Source organism: Platichthys flesus, chromosome 21 (assembly GCF_949316205.1).
Source record: "Platichthys flesus chromosome 21, fPlaFle2.1, whole genome shotgun sequence".
NCBI lineage: Eukaryota > Metazoa > Chordata > Actinopteri > Pleuronectiformes > Pleuronectidae > Platichthys > Platichthys flesus.
The window spans coordinates 1,298,687-1,318,217 of NC_084965.1; the positions used below are offsets into that span (position 1 = coordinate 1,298,687).

The 19,531-nt window shown below is 41.3% G+C and overlaps 2 protein-coding genes across 2 annotated transcripts; both read left to right on the plus strand.

Annotated features, from left to right (window-relative positions):
- The first annotated feature begins 1,281 nt into the window (after nucleotides 1-1,281).
- On the plus strand, nucleotides 1,282-6,064 carry si:ch73-264p11.1 (uncharacterized protein LOC100000923 homolog). The gene is made up of 4 exons (XM_062379010.1): nucleotides 1,282-2,764; nucleotides 3,556-3,619; nucleotides 4,369-4,573; nucleotides 4,665-6,064. Exons 1-4 carry the CDS (start codon nucleotides 2,622-2,624, stop codon nucleotides 4,703-4,705), a joined length of 453 nt encoding a protein of 150 aa, XP_062234994.1. The 5' UTR covers nucleotides 1,282-2,621; the 3' UTR covers nucleotides 4,706-6,064.
- Nucleotides 6,065-6,420: 356 nt separating this feature from the next.
- LOC133933032 (uncharacterized) lies at nucleotides 6,421-19,285 on the plus strand. The gene is made up of 13 exons (XM_062379986.1): nucleotides 6,421-6,573; nucleotides 7,311-7,631; nucleotides 8,596-8,856; nucleotides 9,034-9,330; nucleotides 9,614-9,711; nucleotides 9,826-9,839; nucleotides 11,899-11,975; nucleotides 14,922-15,239; nucleotides 16,399-16,659; nucleotides 16,837-17,133; nucleotides 17,421-17,521; nucleotides 17,609-17,646; nucleotides 18,332-19,285. Exons 1-13 carry the CDS (start codon nucleotides 6,513-6,515, stop codon nucleotides 18,342-18,344), a joined length of 2,157 nt encoding a protein of 718 aa, XP_062235970.1. The 5' UTR covers nucleotides 6,421-6,512; the 3' UTR covers nucleotides 18,345-19,285.
- The last annotated feature ends 246 nt before the right edge of the window (nucleotides 19,286-19,531 follow it).

A 19,531-nucleotide genomic window follows, 5' to 3' on the forward strand; every position in this document is an offset into this window, starting at 1 on the left:
GAGAGAAAGAGAGAAAGAGGGAGGAGGGATAAGAGGGTCAGTTTGTAGAAGGATGGAACAGTGGAGACAACAAGAGAGAGATAGATAACATCTCTTAGTTGTTATTATTGTGGAGGACTTCTGGAAACTGTCCTTATTGCTTAGCATGTTGTGTCTCATGTTAAATTATTTTTGCCATGATAATCAAACATATAATCTGATATTGTTCCAGTGCTGAGAGCAGAGCTATGAGACTAAAGAGACGGAGTCTGTTCTGCATATTTTCTTATTTCATGTTCAAACTGTGTTTTATAGTTGAAACCAGACAAAGTACAGTAGAGGGACGTCCGCTCTTCTGTGCTCAGGGGGCTCAAACCACCGGGCTATGAAATCTGTGCCCACAAACGTTGGAGCCCCACCAGCGCTGGTTATTAATAACTCCACAGACTGTGACCACACTGCACCCAGCCCATGCTGCCCTGTACTCACTGTGTCTCTACAGGAACACATGTAATTTAACATGGAGGGAGCACACACGCTTCTAACCCAGTGAAACTGAGTCAGACACGGAAATCACAGAGTCAAAGACAGAGAGACACTGTGGACTGGCTGTCCTCTGCACAGTCTGTGTCCATCAGGTAGCGTCCAGCGGCACGACGAGTCTCTGAGGCAGAAGTTTGATTTCACCTCAGTTTGCTACTTCTGCAAACTTTACGAATAGGAATAAAAACCTTTTGTCTAAGAGCAAACTTTACGCTGTTGTATGATAATATTATTGTCGTATTTCACATCAAAGGACACGTTAATAGCTTAGAACACTGACACGTGTGTTGTCAGCTCTGCAGACCTGGACTGAACTGATGCAGCAGATGAAAGATCAGCGACAGGTCACGATGTCCTGCTCGGCTAAACAGCTTATTCCTTGAGGCCACGCCCCCTTCAGTCACCTGACCTGACTCAAAACTGAGACGTGGATTATTAATCGAGTTTCAGTCATCTGATTTCTCTTCCACACCTGACCCCTGACCTTTGGAGTCCCACTAAGATATGTGAAGACCCTGGTTAGAAGAAAGTACCAGAAACATGTCCTGCTGGTTAATATTAAAAAAATATCTTATACCTTATAAATGAGACAAGCTGTGAGTTTGTTGAGTAAGTTGATAGAAACCATTCAACATTGAGTTCCTGCTCCTGGATCATCTGATCCAGAGCCGACGCTCAAGTTCAGGTTAAACCTGGAGCTGCGTCTCCTCCGGGGAATGAGCGTGAGGCTGCTGCAGGAGCCAGGGGGGGGGGTCTGATGTTCTATTATAAGAGTCCTCAGCCAAAGCTGCTGAGATAATCACAGCTCAACCGAGGGACCTGAACATTTTCACCTGTTAAACTGCAGCTTTAGGTCTTGATAATCGGATCCGACATGCATCCGCTCTCTGACACCATGAGCTGGACTTTCTGTTATGACTGGAGGGGCCTCGATCCCTTCATGTGTCTGTGAGTCGTGACCTGACTCCGGTGAGCAGACACCTCGCCCACCACCGACCCATAAAAGAGACCAGAGCGGCACCAGTTGAGTTGTGGATCTAGATCGGGGCGGAGCCAGGTCACCTAGCGTCACTCAGTGGAGATCATGGCCCGACAGCCCCCTCTTGAATCCACATTAACATTCAATGGATCCATATTTTCACTTGAGAATCAGTTCTCTGAAGATGTGATTCAAACACAGACGGAAGGAGCTCAGACCAACGCACACGAGGAACACAAATCTGCTGAAGTGAAGCTGACAGGGAGCAACTGACACATAGAGAGTGTGTGTGTGTGTCTGTGTGTGGCCGTGTGGCCGTGTGTGTGTGTGTGGGTCGACAGGAATCATCCGCTGCCTAAAATCGTAAAATATTACGACTTGATTCTTGTAATGTTCTGACTTTAATTGAAAAATCACCACTTTACAATTGAAATATGACTTTATTCTCATTTTGTGTCCCTCTCAGTGGCTCTAATACTCCATTGTAGTTTTTTGAAATCCCTGCACAGAGATGATTTATTAAAACATTTAAACTTTGTCTTTTTATTGTTTGTTCACACAAGTAAAGCCTCTTATTACCTGATATTTGGATCATTCTTTATTCTCAGACATTTGCATAAAACAATACAACATTTAAGACAAGAAAAACTAAATGTTAACATCGAACAAAAGAGTTTTAACGTCCTTCAACAAACTTTTGATCTGAGATAAAGTTCCATACTTAATAATCTTCTGTTTAATGGTCACAATTCATATTCATTGAGTTCCTCTTGTCTTCCTGTATCTAAGTTAAATTCTCTTCAGAGAAATAAACTGTTTTGTTTCTTCCTGTTGTGATCAGACTTCAGCTGGTTCAGATGAAGTGTTTCTGTTCAGTTATCAGTCGATCGTGTCTCACTTTGTTTCTCTCTCTTCACCCGAGCACAAATTTACATGTTCACACTGTGAAACTGTCTGTGGTTTTCTTGTGTCTGTGTCTTTGTGTTGAGTGCTGACCTCACACCACCGGCCCTCCTCCACCTGCCAGGGCCCTGCCTCTAGGCCAGCAGCTGTAACCCAGATCTGCCTCCGCTCTGAGGAATGAAGGGCGTCTGAAGCAACGTCTCGGTGTCTCCTCGCCATGGCAGAAGCTCTGCCGCTGTGCTACCACGGCGCCATCAGCAAGAAGGAGTGCGAGGAACTTCTGGGGAAGAAGAACAAGGACGGAGCGTATCTGATCCGAGCCAGTGAGACCCTGCAGGGAACCATGTGTCTGTGCGTCTAGTGAGTGCTCTTCATTATCTACGTTTAACTTCTCGTTTAAAAAGTTTCCTAATTTCAGACCTAATAATAATCCTTATATTTTTTAGACTACAAATTATTAAAATTATTGTTTCATAAATATTTGTGTTGGTTTTAGTTTGTTTTCATGTAACTATTGTATTTTATCTGTATTACCAGTGTTACCACTAAATATTATACAAGGATATTTTTGATCTGAGAATTTATACAAACCATTATTTTCTCATAGAGCAGATATTTAAAACTTTCATCAGGGATCTTGATCTACTCGTCATTTGAGTCTTTATTTTAAACTGTAAAACACATTTTACTCCGTCAAATTCATTTGTTTAAAAAAAGATATGAAACAAAATACATTTTGTTTGTTTCCAGTAACTCGTGTGTGTGTGTGTGTGTGTGTGTGTGTGTGTGTGTGTGTGTGTGTGTGTGTGTGTGTGTGTGTGTGTGTGTGTGTTTGTGTGTGACTCAACAACGTATCATCACAGGGAATGTTGTTGTTTGTTTCCGCTGATTGATCAAAGGTCAATTTAACAAATAAAAGTCTGAAGAAAACATTAAACCAAGAGAATAATAGAAGTGAAGATGAGAGAGGAATGACTTCTCTCACAGACACATCTATTTAACACAGATTATAGCTGTGTTAAATAGTTTGTTCTGGTTTCTGTGATTCATTAGTGTTGTGTTTTATTTCTTGATCTCTGATGTTTGTTTGTGAAACAATTGAAAAGTAGTTTGATTTGTGGTTGAAATTCAGCTTTGTTTCATCTCCACAGTAAAAAGAAGGTGGTGAATACCTACCGGCTGTTTCAGACCTGTACTGGACAGTACACTCTGCTGGTACACACACACACACACACACACACACAGATCAGCTGAATCTCACAAACACCAATTAAATGTTTTTTGTTTAGATATTTACATCTTTACTGAAGAATCCGTCCAACAAGTCTCATGTTAAACATTAAAAACACAATATCAACGAACATGGAACCGTTGTTTTGACCCAGGACACCTCGTGGCTGTGAACCACATTCAGCCTCTCAGAAATACAGAAGTTTCTTAGAATCCAACAAATGCATAACTTTATTTTTTACAGTTTAAAGTTGTTATTTCCTGCTGGCATCATTCTTCCTCCTCAGAGTGAAATCAGCAGAGATCAGTTTTTAATACACATTTCAGCTGTAAATGGAAACAGAGTAGTTATCAGCGCTCACCCCACAGGAAGCTTCCCTGACGCTCAACACGAACACACCACAGACCACAGAGATGAGAGCGGCTTTCAAGAGCGCACACATGTTGATGTGATCAGACTGGCCAGCTGTCTGAAGTGTGACTCATAGGTTCTATCGTTATCATGTTGGTTTCAAACACATGCCTCTCGCTGCTTAATGGACATGGGGACTGCTTACTGTAGGCTCCTGGTCACTTCTGAACTTGGGTCTTATTTCAAGTGGTTCTGTGAAATATGATAGACTCACACTCTGCAGTATCAGTATCAAATCTGAGGCCGCCATGTAGAGGAAGCTTGAAGGGAAGTGACCCGATGTCTGATTCTCTCTCAACTGTTTGCTGTGTCATTCCTTCAGACAGCAGGAGGTACGCAGGAGATGTGTTTTAAGACCTTGGATGATCTGATTCGTCACTATAAGAGGAAGAACCAGGGCATGGTCATGCACCTGCGGCACTCTGTGAAAAGGAAGACGTCCTTGTCGATCCAGCCCAGGAAACCTCCTGAAGATCCAGTAGATGAAGACAAGCAGAGGATGTTTGAGGAAGCGTCTGACTATGAGAGTGAGTCATCTATTCAAACCGATCTCTCTCTCTTCATCTCACAGCATCTTCTTTCATTTGTGACGTATTTCATTTTCTTCTTTTCTCCTAGATGTTACAGACTCCACCTACGTTGAGGTCCTCCCTGAATAACTTCTACTTCAACACTTCAGGTTCAGAGTCGCACACTGGATTTAATTCAGAAGATGAAGGAAAGAAAACATGGATGAGATGAGCTTCAGACGTTCATGTTCCCCAGAGGATGAATCCAACTGAGCTACGTTCTTTATTTTTGAGCTTTTATCAGAAAAGGGAAACGACTGTGTGACTCATTTCATGAAACCATTTTCATATGAAACAAGCAAACTTTCATTCATGGAAACTCTTGACCTATGTAGCTTACACTATTTAGAGTTTACTGAGCATCAGCGCCCCCTGCAGCAAAAACGTGGGGATTAATCCTGTTGGGCTCCTTGTTGAGCAATTAAGTGGTTTTCATGTAGAGAAAAGTCTAATTCTGTGTAGATATTACCCATGATCCTCTGCTTCCTGCCCAACAAGAGAATATTGAAGATAAACTCTGAGTGTTTTTAACTGATCTCAGTTCAGCTTCGCTCTTCACCTGGAGCTGGTTGTGACAGTTGAAGCTGTGACTCTGAGTCAGTTCTTCTCTCAGGAGATGGAACCCACTCACCAGAGTCACAGAGAACAGACGTTCAGGGAGAGAAGGAGGAAACTTCCTCTTTGTTCACACTCACACATCAACTCACTTTATTCAAACTGTGGATTTGGGCTAAAAACAAAGTTGTATATTGTCGCATTAAAGAAATTCCTCAGTGCCGCAAAATAAAAGTCTGTTGTTATGTTGTCGCTTATTTTCCACCACAGTCAACATCAACATCCATCGGCAGTCGTTCAGAACACACAGCTTCAGTTCCTTCTTTTGTTTTTTCAATTCGGAGACAAACCACTTTAACCACTTTCAGTTCTTTGACCTTAAACAGACTCACAGACACAACTTCTTGTTCTGCAAAGATCAAATTCACGAAGACAGAAGAAGCTCACACAGAGTAAAGAGTCCTCTTCCCTGCGTCAGGAGAATAATGAGAATAATGAGAATAATGAAACACTGTCTAAGTTATTAGATTGTGTTTGGATGATGTTCTGCAGATGTCACATTTTGTCTGAACGGATTGTAGTTTTTATTAAAGAAAGAAAACTATAAACCTTTTACTTGTATTCTATCTGATTGGTGTGAACTCCTTCACTTCTCTGTGGTTCCTTGTGACCATCCATGGTTTCATCACAGTGTGAACGTGAGACGTGTGATGTTCAGCAGACCTCTCTGTGTGTGTTCACACACACATCACCACACTTCCTGTGTGTTTCTCACTCCTCCAGCACGAGCTGACCTGAGCCTGAGTTTGTTCTGTTTGTCTTTGTCACTGATCATTTTCAAGCACCAGTTTCTTAATCTTTACTGATAAAGGTAGTTTGAACTTTTGTATGTTTCTTTTGGGAGAAGGTGTTAATGTGTGGTCTCATGTTTTCCATTTATTTTAATGGATTCTGTAATATTAAAAAATGTTTGAACTATCATATTATTGTTTGTTAGGTGTCGCTCTGTTATTTTAACTTTATATCTAACCCTAACAAAGAGCAGGGAACTTTAAAATGTTAAGAACATACAGTGTGAAGTTTGAATTAGAATTATAAATATTTTCAAAAGGGCTGAATCCACTGAACCTTATAACACCTGTGTTCAGACTTTGAGTCTTTCTGCTAACGTTAGTCACTTCTGCTCTCGCTCAGGAAAGAAGGAGCAGTTTATTAAAATATTACAACCTGAACCTTACACTGACCCTTTAATTGGTTAATGTTTAACAATGAATCACAGTTTCTCTGCATGTTTCCACCGTCTCTCCTTCATTGATCCACATTCAGTTCTCACAGAGTGAAGATGTCTGTGTTCCAGTCTCTGGTTGTGTTGATCCTCATCATGTGGACTCTCACCACAGCAGGTACGTGAACTCTGATCTCACTCAGAAATCACAGGTTCTGTTTGAACGTAGTACTTTGTACAAACATGTTGGTTTCCATCAGACGAAGCAGGAAACATGAGAAATGATTGTGAAGGTTTATAACAACACAGAGAAACATGTTCTCACTGAGCTGGAGGTGAAACAGTTCACACCAGATGTTGAGTTCTTCTATTCTTCATTGAAACTTCATCGTCAACAGAACTGAACTGAGTTGTGGTTTTGAATCATGAACTTGAACTGATGCAGATACCTTTTAATGTGTGTGTGTGTAGAAACAGATGTGTGTCTATGTGCACAGCGTGAGTCCATGTTTCTTTAAGTCTAAATTTCCAGATCCTAAATTCTTCTCTTCACAAAGAATGTTCAGATTTTGCTGAATCTCAAGTTCAATTTTCTAAATGAACATTTCTGTGATCAACACACAACTTTTCCACTTGGTGTGAATCTGAGCCTCTTTTAGTTCATATCTTTGTTTTGACAGTAAATGTACGTTACACATTCGACTGCCTCGTGTGGCAGGAGGTTGTTTCTGTGAAAGCAGCTCAGATCAAACTACTGTATGTTAACTGTCAACAGCCAAACAGACAGACAGTTCCATCAGGATATTTACATTCACAATCCGTCTGAGAGCAAATGCTCTAATTGCTCTTTAAAAAAAGTTTCTATTCACCACAGTTGATCCTGAACTGGTTGTTTTTTTACCCTTTGTCTCACAGATGTTGAGGTCTCCTGTGTTTTAGAGGAGAGCTGCATCTTACCCTGCAGCTTTCAGCCTGGTAAAGAACCAGTCATCCACTGGAAGCAGGTGGAACCAGTGTTCACTCGTGTCCACTCCTACTACAGTGACAGAGACCAGTTTGATCACCAGAGCGAGCGCTTCAGAGGCCGGACATCACTGTTCACAGATCAGATCTCCAGAGGAAACGCCTCCATCAGGCTGACGGGGCTGCAGCTTCAGGACCAGGGCCGATACAAGTGCTACACCAGCATCATCAATGGAGGCAACAAGGAGTCATTCATCAACCTGAGAGTAGATGGTAAAGAAACTCACAGTGAAAACACAACACAAATACTAGAAATGATATTTGTCTCTGACATAATTATAAAACAGATGAGGCTGGAGATGCACTTGCTGTTTAGTGGTCACATGACCAGATGCTTCATGAGCGTAGCTGCACTTTCTGGCTGTGTACTCTCAGCAGCGCCCTCTAGAGTATTTCACTAGATGGCACGACACAGAACTCAGATCAGATACAACTTCTGGATCTGCATTCTGGCAACACTGACATGTGACCTGTTGAATAATAATCACAATATGTCAAATGAATGAAGAGATCCAGACACGAGGAGGTAGAACTGCAGCAGGAAGAGAGACCCTCTGTTGTGTGAGAAATACATGGGGCGCCCCCCACTGGTGAAATCAAGTAGTGAGCAGGGACGGCTGCAATGAGTCAGATAGTATTTAAGTTTTTGATTGTTTCACTTTTAATTTCTTGGTTTATTCAAGGAGGTGAGAAGCCTGGTGGTGTGTTTTGTGACCTTTGACCCCAGAGTGAAATGTTAATGAGTGTTGCAAAAGGCTGAACTCCGGGTGCTGTATAAATACTGATCACTATCATAAAACCATGATTTCTACGACTGTGTGAGCTCAATACAACAACTCTCAGATCAATGAGTCACATCAGGAAACAGTCTGAGAAGTGACGGATGATTTCCTGAAGAAGCTTCAACAGTAAAAGAGTCATGTGATCATTCAACTGAGCTTCCTGAAGCAAACTCCAGGTTCTGGAGGAGCAAAGTGGGAAACAGACTTTTCTTATTCAGTGAAGAAGAGAAAACAAAGTCTCTGGAAAGATGTTTTATTTCTAACAGTTTTTATTGGTTTGAATGATCTCAGGTGAAAGGAGATGCTCCACAGAAGCAGCAGAGCAAAGAGTCTTTCCTCCCACATCACCACGTGGGAAACATCTTCCCTCAAACTGAATCTCTGTTGTCTTGCAGCTCCGGTGCGTCACGTGGACATGGAGCAGGTGGAGGACAGCTTCACCTGCCGCTCAGAGGGGATCTACCCCGAGCCACAGCTCACCTGGTCCACCAGGCCTCCGTCCAACGTGACCCTTCAGAACCAAACCTCAGTGAAGGAGACGGAGCAGCAGCTCTATGAGATCAGCAGCACAGTGACACTGTCAGACAGAGACTCTGTTCTGATCTGCAGCATCAGCACTCGCAGTGGGAGGAGGAGCGCGCTGTGGTATCAACCCAGTACGTTGAATCTGCTCTATGGAACTGAACCTTTGCTTGTTTCACCTACTGCTGCATATTCATATCTGCTCCTACAGATAACTCACATCTGATGATAGAACATGTTCAGAAAGTCTCATCAGAGCCTGAAACCACATTCTGACCACGATGATATTATTTGATCTCTTTTCTTTTCAGCTCTCGTCCATGTGTCACAGAGTGAAACAACAACAATCCACTGCACTGCTCCAAACACCAAACCCCCGACACACTGGGTGTGGAAGTTCAACCACAGTCAGATCATTGTGGACCAGACCGGGGTGGACGGCCCCCCCAGGGTCTCAGAGCAGTGGAGGCAGCAGGTGGAGGATGTGTCAGCGTCAGGCAGCCTCACGCTGCACCACTTATCTTCAGATCACCAGGGAACGTTCACCTGTGAACTCAGTAGTGAAGAGGAGACGCTCTTCATCAACAGCTACGTGACGATAGAGGAAGGTAAGATCCCATGAGACCAGAACTGATGATGAAATCCTCAGAGCGACTGTCAGACCTGAGGCTGGTGCAGAGAGTCCTGGTTCCTCCTGGTGGAGCAGATCCCCCAGGGCTCCGTCCTCCAGCTCCTCAGGAGCACCATGTCCACATGTAGTCAGGAGAACACACAGGAACCAGGAGGACACACACACACACACACACACACACACACACACACACTACACTTCACACTGAAGACACATCACTGCACTTTGTTGATGCTACAGTTCTTCTCTCTGAATTACAGGTTCTTCAGGTTCAGTTGCAGGAATTGTGGTCGGAGTCCTCGTTGTGTGTGTAGCATTAGGAGCTGGAGCAGGATTCTACTACTTTAAAATACTAAAGGTAAATATTAATATTTACAATAGTTCTGCTATTCATTTATTATGTGTTGTTTTTTCTAATGATTATTTCTTTTGAACAAACCCAAAACGGAACATCCACAATGAAACGCTCCAGAGACGATACATTTAAAGTAAGTTTATTGTTTATTCTGATAATTTCAATATTCTGCTCTAAAGAATAACCCTGTTTTCATGGAGATGCTCTAACAACTTCATCTCAGCTTCATCAGCAGACACATCCTAAAGCTTCAGTTTCTGAGAGTTCCTTCAAAAACCATATCGATATTAGAGTGAAAATCTGATACCAATAAATTGACCAATACATTTATGAAAAAGATTTGACAATGATTCCTAAGATGTCGTTATCAAACCCTTACGGCAAAGAAATGTAACCTAGACTTGATATTTTACAGCTTAACCATGAACTGAATTATTAATAACACAAATACAAACAGCTTTAATTAAAAAATGTGTATTTATGTCAAATGTAACATCTATTAGTATCGTTCATTCTGTAAAATGAAAGTTTCTATATCAGCAACATGAAGCAGATGTGTCTGTGAACGTCTCAGATAATTACATCTGTTATTTCTGTCATTTCCTGGAGGAGAAGTTTGTTTCAGGTTCGTGGAGCAAAAGCAAAAAGCACAAAGAAATGCATGATATAGAAAAAGAAATTCAATGGATTCAATAAGATTAAGAGAGAAAGAAAATGTCCTGATGTTTGATAGTTTCACATCTTCTGCAGTTTGTGTTTATGACTGATGAAGAATAAAAATCCAGGAGATTAAGATTTCAGCAGCTCTGAATTTTCTTAATTTTCTTTACAGGTCAGACATGAAGAAACTAATAAGAACACGTCATGTGAAAATAGAGAAACTGTGCTTGAGACAGAGAGCCAAACAAATATCTCAGGATGAAGAAGAGGAGCTGAACACAGAAGATGAAGACGTCAACTTGGAAGACGAGGAGGTTCCAGATCTTTAGGTGATGAGGTCGACGTCTGGTTCCATGTGAACGAGTCCGACCTGGACAACATCCTGCTGACTTCTTCTTCTGTGAGAGACCAAACGGCTTCAGTCCCTGAACCATCAAACCCATTTGAACCCAGCTGCTGGTTTGAGGTGGAGACATAGTGTTGCTCTAAGTCTGTTTTAACTCTGGACAACATCCGGCAGAGACTTGAAAACCAACAGAACCTGAATGAAACAGCTGAGACCAAACTAATCTGACACGTTCAGCAGACTCACAGAACCTGAACCAGCTTAAAGCTGAATTATAATAATTTAAAGCTCTGGAAAGAATGTGAAGATTTGTATTTTATATCTGGAACTGTTTGGTATTCATTAAAATGTATTTTTTATAAATCTGTGTGGTATCTTTCTGTAATTGACACATTTAGGATTTTACTCATCAGGGGATGAAAAGCTTAAATACAGAACAGAGGAGGACTGCGCATGACTTTGGTGAACTTCTATCTTGTCCTCTAGCGCCACCTGCAGTTCCAAGCTTCCATTTATCCACTGAAATCTAAATGAATCTCCAGATGTCTTCTCCTCTGGCTCCACCGTGTGGTCACTGGTTGTTCCAACACTGAGATCTTGTGATGTTCCTTTTTGGCAGGGGTCAGAAAGCTTTACTATCAAAAGAGACATTTTTCCTCTTCCACCAAATAAAACTTGTCTGGAGCCGCAAAACATATTTGATAACACAGCTTATAAAGTTATAGGTATACATATAAATATATAGTTATACTCAGTGTTGTCAGTTTACAGTTAAAACGAACAAGTTTAAAGTTCTGTTCATGCAGATGAAAATGAACTAGTTCATATTCATAAGTAATATTTTTAAATGTTGTATTAAGTTCTCGGTTCCAAAACTGAACAAATTTACTTTCATCTGTTTCATTTTGTATTCATTGAGATGATTAAGGAGATGAACTGACGATCATGTGTTTAGTTATTAATCGATGGAGTCGGATCATGTCTGTTTGGAGGGGAGGAGCACTTTACAGAGTCACTTTCAGTTTGCATCACACAATGTTCTCACTGGGACTTAGAGTGTGTGAGTCTTCAGTCTGAACTCTGCAGTGATCGTAGCTGCAGAGTCTGAACCTCAGCTGCTCTGACTCGGTGTCATGAGTCAAACCAGCTGTTAACTGGTCTCTTCTTCATTGATCCACATTCAGTTCTCACAGAGTGAAGATGTCTGTGTTCCAGTCTCTGGTTGTGTTGCTCCTCATCATGTGGACTCTCACCACAGCAGGTACGTGAAGTCTTATCTTACTCAGAAATCACAGGTTCTGTTTGAACGTTGTACTTTGTACAGGCATGTTGGTTTCCATCAGACGAAGCAGGAAACATGAGAAATGATTGTGAAGGTTTATAACAACACAGAGAAACATGTTCTCACTGAGCTGGAGGGGAAACAGTTCACACCAGAGGTTCTTTTATTCTTCATTGAAACTTGAGCATCAACAGAACTGAACTGAGTTGGGTCTTTAAAGGTGTGTGTGTGTGTGTGTGTGTGTGTGTGTGTGTGTGTGTGTGTGTGTGTGTGTGTGAATAAAGCTTAGCCCTGTGACACTCAAACACTAACGATGATGTATCATTTTATTTTCTAATGTATTAAAAGAAACAAAAATCATCATATTAAGATTTAGTTACCAAATTCATTTCTATGCTAATATTTTTATCTGTGATGAAGTTGAGAGGAAACAGCTTCTCTTGTTCCAAGTGTTGGAATCTTACAGAACCAGATTGACTACGTTCCACAAACTTTCCAGTGGAAAAACGTGATGATGCTTTAGTTTTTAATTTGTCACTGAATCAAACAACACATGTTGTATAGAACCAAATCAGATGATGCTATCTTTGCATTCTATATTTCTATATAGTCTATATCTATATTTTTATTCCATTTGATGATAACGTCATTATGATTTTTTACCATGTGACGAATGATTGGTTAATGTCAATAAGCTGTAAATTGTGTCTCTAATGCTATTGGTTGTGTTGTGCATATGAAACATTAAACGTGACACACTTATGCAACATTAATGAAAAAATAATTTGTTGAAGAAAAACATTCATGATGAAGATAATAAAAGTGAAAAAACACAAACTACTAAAGGTGTACTTACCATATTAAGATGTGTATGTGAGTAGGCATGTTTGTGAGTGAGTGAGCTTTCAAAATGGCGGCTGGCCCCTATAAAGATAATGGACCCCCCTTGTGGCGTGGGTCAGAGAGATGTGTGTGTGTGTGTTGGTGCCAGGTTAGAGGAAGTAACTTGTTGCATGCGAAGAAAGACTGTGAAGATTATAACATAACTAACGTTAACTTTCAAATAACCAAAATATCACAACAACCCAAATAAAACTTATAAACAATCACACGGAATCGAATAAACAGTCTTTGCTTAGCCTAGTATAATTATTTAGCCCAGTGGTGTTACCCGTCCATGAAAAGGAGGAAAAGGTTGATGTGCTGTTCGAAGTCCAGTGAAGTCGTCTTGTTGGTTTGTGGCTCCTGTTGTTGTGGTTCTGTTGTGCGATGCAGCTCTTGAGCTGAAGTTCTTAGGCTCTCGTGTCGCTGCTTTTGGAAGCTTTCAGCCGTCTGCACCAGGCAGGCCTGCTTGAAGGTTGGTAGAGCTTGGGAAGGGAGGAAGTTTCCCTCTATTGAAGTTGAGCCGGTGAGCTCCTCTTGGAGAGTTGAGTTGAAGAGATGAGTTGAAAGAGACAGAAGAGAGGGGACGTGGCCTGGTGACAATTAACATCACAGAGAAACACATGTTCTCACTGACCTGGAGGTAAAACAGTTATATCAGTAAATATCAACTTTCTGATTTGATCATGCTGATATCACACATGGACGAGGAAATGAAAAGCCAGCCGATCCGCGCCCATGTTAACAAACCAGTTCTGTTGAGTCGTGGTTCAGTTCTCTCTGAGCTTCTCCGCGTGGAGCTCGTGGTTCACTGCAGAATATACAGAGAAAATTAACCTGAACCCACTTGAACATCTGTGGGGTGATCTGCAGAGGACTGTGCACAGGAGACGCCCTCGAGGTCTGACAGACTTGGAACACTTTGAAGAGAAGAGTCTTTGCCAAGTCAAGATGTGCCATGCTAATAGACTCCTCCCCCAAAAAGTGCTGTAATAAAATCAAAAGGTGCTTCAACAAAGTATTAGTTTAAGGGTGTGCATATTTATACAACCAGGTTATTGTAAGTTTTTAATTTTTTCCTCTAAAAGATTTCAGTTTTTTGTTTCAGTTGAATTGTTCTCATTAAAGATGGACATGTTTTACCTTTGTCTCATTTGTATACATCATACAAACCTGACATATTAACAGGAGTGTGTAGACTTTTTATATCCACTGTATATAAAGAGGTTACACACAGGATCTGTAGCACGTCTGTCCATCCTGGGACAGATCCTCACATGTGGCTCTCTGAGGTTTCTACATTAGTTTTATGTATTTTTACTCTCGAAGGTTAAGAACAGAGGATGTCTCACCTTGTTAAGTTCTATGAAACAAATTTAGGGAGCCATCGTTTTTATCTACTGTCTGTGATCCAACCTCTCTTCGATAACTAAACTGTACAAACCGAAAACATTATATAAACATTCAATGAGAATTTTAACAGCACATTATTCTTCAGTATTTGTTATAATTTAGATAAAAGTGCAAGAATCTACACAAAAACACTGATATCTGCTTCCAATCATATTTTGTATATGCTGCTTATAAGGTGTTAACGTTATTTTGCATACACACACAAGATTCTAAAAAAAAGTATCTTTCTTTATATCTAAATTTCCAGATCCTAAATTCTTCTCATCACAAAGAATGTTCAGATTTTGATGAATCTCAAAGTTAATTTTCTAAATGAACATTTCTGTGATCAACACACAACTTTTCCACTTGGTGTGAATCTGAGCCTCTTTTAGTTCATATCTTTGGTTTGTCAGTAAATGTACGTTACACATTCGAATGCCTCGTGTGGCAGGAGGTTGTTTTTGTGAAAGCAGCTCAGATGAAACCACTGTATGTTAACTGTCAACAGCCAAACAGACAGACAGTTCCATCAGGATATTTACATTCACAATCCGTCTGAGAGCAAATGTTCTAATTGCTCTTTAAAAAAAGCTTCTATTCACCACAGTTGATCCTGAACTGGTTGTTTTTTTACCCTTTGTCTCACAGATGATGAGGTCTCCTCCATTTTAGCGGAGAGCTGCATCTTACCCTGCAGCTTTCAGCCTGGTAAAGACCCAGTCATTTACTGGGTGAAGGTGGAACCAGGAAACCCTTGTGTCCACACCTACAGAGACGGAGACCAGATTGAATTCCAGAGCGAGCGCTTCAGAGGCCGGACGTCACTGTTCACAGATCAGATCTCCAGAGGAAACGCCTCGATGAGGCTGACGGGGCTGCAGCTTCAGGACCAGGGCCGATACGAGTGCTACACCAGCACCATCACTGGAGTCCACAATGAGTCATTTATCAACCTGAGAGTAGATGGTAAAGAAACTCACAGTGAAAACACAACACAAATACTAAAAATGATATTTCAATCAGGGGAGACTTGGTTTTTACTTTAACAAGTTTATTTTTTACAGTGCTCAGAGAATGCGAATATTTATAGTCTTTGGCATTTTAGACCCCTGTGTGATGTCATCAGGATTAGAAGGGAGTGGAGCAGAACGTCTTACAGGAATACCCCCCAGGGGTCTAGACACTGGTGGTGGTTCATTGGTCAATCGTTTGTTTAGATGGTCCATATATGAGCATTGTCTTATTGGACTTCCTAAGTGTGACATCCTCTGTCCTTAACCCTCACAAGAGGAAGGAAAAACTACGAAAACCCTTCTTGAGGGAAAAACGTAGAAACCTCAGGAAGAGCCGCATGCAAGGGATCCCTCTTCCAGGATGGACAGGAGTGCAATGGATGCCACGAGTAACAAGTCTGTTGTCAGGCAGTCAGCTGCCACCTTAGTCAGTGATAGGTTGTCATCGGGATCCTGAAGAGGTGATGAATGTTCTTCTCAGGACTGGAGGAGATTGGGGTGGAGGAGGGGTTGTGCGAGTCACTGCATTGACACTGAGGAAGAGAAGAGAAGGGATTTTTAAAGTTTGACAGCTGCTGTGTGACTGGCTGAAGGAAACAGCGCAAGCCTGATTAGATGATTGGGAACACCTACGATCAGCTGACGGCATACAGGTTAAGCCCTCCCATGGGCATTCCCGATATTTAGGACCGCCCGCAGTCAGCTGATCTGAATGGGGTTTTAAGTCTTCCTTACTGAACTTACGCTGAGCTCCATTTGTCTCTAGTTGCTGTTCCCTTGTTTAACATGTGTACTGTTGGGTTGAGTTGAAGCTGATACTGAAGCATTGGACGTCTCGCTGCTTGCCGGCACCATTACCTCTTTGAAACATGGTTAGTCACTAAAGTGCAATGCATCCTGGGACAGGTTGGACGGGGACGGATCCACTCGTTGGAGCTCGGTCTTCAAATGCAGCCCCTGAGTTGAGACACAGCTGATGTCAGCAGCTCCACATATTGACTCATATGTGACATGTTAAATAATAAGCACAATAAGTCAGATTAATGAAGAGCTCCACAGAGAACGAGGCAAAGATGATCAATGAGTTATAAAAGAGAAATGTTGTCTTGCAGCTCCGGTGCGTCACGTGGACATGGAGCAGGTGGAGGACAGCTTCACCTGCCGCTCAGAAGGGATCTACCCCGAGCCACAACTCACCTGGTCCACCAGGCCTCCGTCCAACTCGATCCATCAGAACCAAACCTCAGTGAAGGAGACGGAGCAGCAGCTCTATGAGATCAGCAGCACAGTGACACTGTCAGACAGAGACTCTGTTCTGATCTGCAGCATCAGCACTCGCAGTGGGAGGAGGAGCGCGGTGTGGTATCAACCCAGTACGTTGAATCTGCTCTATGGAACTGAACCTCTGCTTGTTTCACCTACTGCTGCATATTCATATCTGCTCCTACAGATAACTCACATCTGATGATAGAACATGTTCAGAAAGTCTCATCAGAGCCTGAAACCACATTCTGACCACGATGATATTATTTGATCTCTTTTCTTTTCAGCTCTCGTCCATGTGTCACCGAGTGAAACAACAACAATCCACTGCACTGCTCCAAACACCAAACCCCCGCCACACTGGGTGTGGAAGTTCAACCACAGTCAGATCATTGTGGACCAGACCGGGGTGGACGGCCCCCCCAGGGTCTCAGAGCAGTGGAGGCAGCAGGTGGAGGATGTGTCAGCGTCAGGCAGCCTCACGCTGCACCACTTATCTTCAGATCACCAGGGAACGTTCACCTGTGAACTCAGTAGTGAAGAGGAGACGCTCTTCATCAACAGCTACGTGAAGATAGAGGAAGGTAAGATCCCATGAGACCAGAACTGATGATGAAATCCTCAGAGCGACTGTCAGACCTGAGGCTGGTGCAGTGAGTCCTGGTTCCTCCTGGTGGAGCAGATCCCCCAGGGCTCCGTCCTCCAGCTCCTCAGGAGCATCATGTCCACATGTTGTCAGGAGAACACACAGGAACCAGGAGGACACACGCACACACACACACACACACACACACACACACACACTACACTTTACACTGAAGACACATCACTGCACTTTGTTGATGCTACAGTTCTACTCTCTGAATTACAGGTTCTTCAGGTTCAGTTGCACTAATTGTGGTCGGAGTCCTCGTTGTGTGTGTAGCATTAGGAGCTGGAGCAGGATTAATATACTACTGTATAACACTAAAGGTAAATATGAATACATACAATAATTCTGCTGTTAATTTATTATGTGTTGTTTTTTCTGATTATTTCTTTTGAACAAACCCAAAACAGACCATCAACAATCTGATGCTACAGTTGATACATTCACAGTAAGTTTATTGTTTATTCTGATAATTTCAATATTCTGCTCTGAAGAATAACCCTGTTGTCATGGAGATGCTGTAAACAGCAGACACATCCTAAAACTTCAGTTTCTGAGAGTTCCTTCAAAAACCATATCGATATTAGAGTGAAAGAAAATCTGATACCGATAAATCGTCCAAAAAATTCATAAAAAAGATTTGACAATTATTCCTAAGATGTTGTTATCAAACCCTTACAGCAAAGAAATGTAACTGAGACTTGATATTTTACAGCTTAACCATGAACTGAATTATTAATAACACAAATACAAACAGCTTTAATTAAAAAATGTGTATTTATGTCAAATGTAAGATCTATTAGTATTGTTCATTCTGTAAAATGAAAGTTTCTATATCAGCGAACATGAAGCAGATGTGTCTGTGAACGTCTCAGATAATTTCATCTGTTATTTCTGTCATTTCCTGGAGGAGATGTTTGTTTAAGGTTCGTGGAGCAAAAGCAAAAAGCTCAAAGAAATGCATGATATGAAAATATAAGTTCAATGGATTCAATAAGATTAAGAGAGAAAGAAAATGTCCTGATGTTTGATAGTTTCACATCTTCTGCAGTTTGTGTTTATGACTGATGAAGAATAAAAAAACAGGAGATTAAGATTTCAACAGCTCTGAATTTTCTTAATTTTGTTAACAGCTCAGAAAATTAAGAAAATAATGAGAACACGAACCATGAAAGAAGCAAGTGCTGTTTGAGACAGAAGACCAACAAAAACCTCAGGATGAAGAAAAGGAGCCGAACACGTAGAAGGTGAAGACGTCCACTTGGAAACACGAGGAGGTTCCAGATCTTTAGTTGATGAGGTCGACGTCTGGTTCCAGGTGAACGAGTCTGACCCGGACAACATCCTGCTGACTTCTTCTTCTGTGAGAGAGCAAACGGCTTCAGCCACTGAACCATCAAACCCATTTGAACCCAGCTGCTGGTTTGAGGTGGAGACATAGTGTTGCTCTAAGTCTGTTTTAACTCTGGACAACATCCGACAGAGACTTGAAAACCAGCAGCATAATTACATTACATTTAACACTTTTATCCAAAGCATCTTACCATAAGGGTTTTCAAGTATGAGGCTGAACTCAGAACAGCATTAATCGTAAAAGTACAACTAGCTTCAATAACTAATATCTGCACTGATCTCCTCATATTGCACTATCCCAGCAGCTTATAGAATTTGTTCTTTGCTTATAGTATTTATTTGAATTTAATTTTTGTTTCCAATTTTTTCATTTATAATATAGAATATCTACCATAGTGTTTAAACTTGGTGGAAAAACACTGAACACTGGCTTCGCTTCTTGTATTATGGTGGATCCTGATCGTGAATAGCAGCTGATTGTTGACCATTATTTTCAACAAGAAAATGTATATACAATGTTCCTCCTCACTTACTCTTCCATTATTGAGAATGAGTCCTTCGAACCACTGTTGTAAATATTCTTATATTTCTGATGTTCTCAGGATCTGAGGTTTCTACGTTAGTTTTATGTATTTTAACGCTTGAGGGTTAGAACACAGGATGTCTCACCTTGTTAAGTTCTATGAGATAGATTTGTGAATATTGGCTTTACAAATAAAATGTTATCCACTTTTTGGGAGCTGTCTGTCTTTATTTACTGTCTGTGATCCAACCTGTCTTCTATAACTAAACTGTATAAACCGAAAACATTATATAAACATTCGATGAGAGCACATTATTCTACAGTATTTTTCACCAGTTAAAAGTGAAGGAATCTACACGAAAACACTGATATCTGCTTACTATCATATTTTAATTGTTTATAAGTTGCTTATAAATTGCGACTTTCAAGTGTAATAATAATATATGCAGAACAAAAA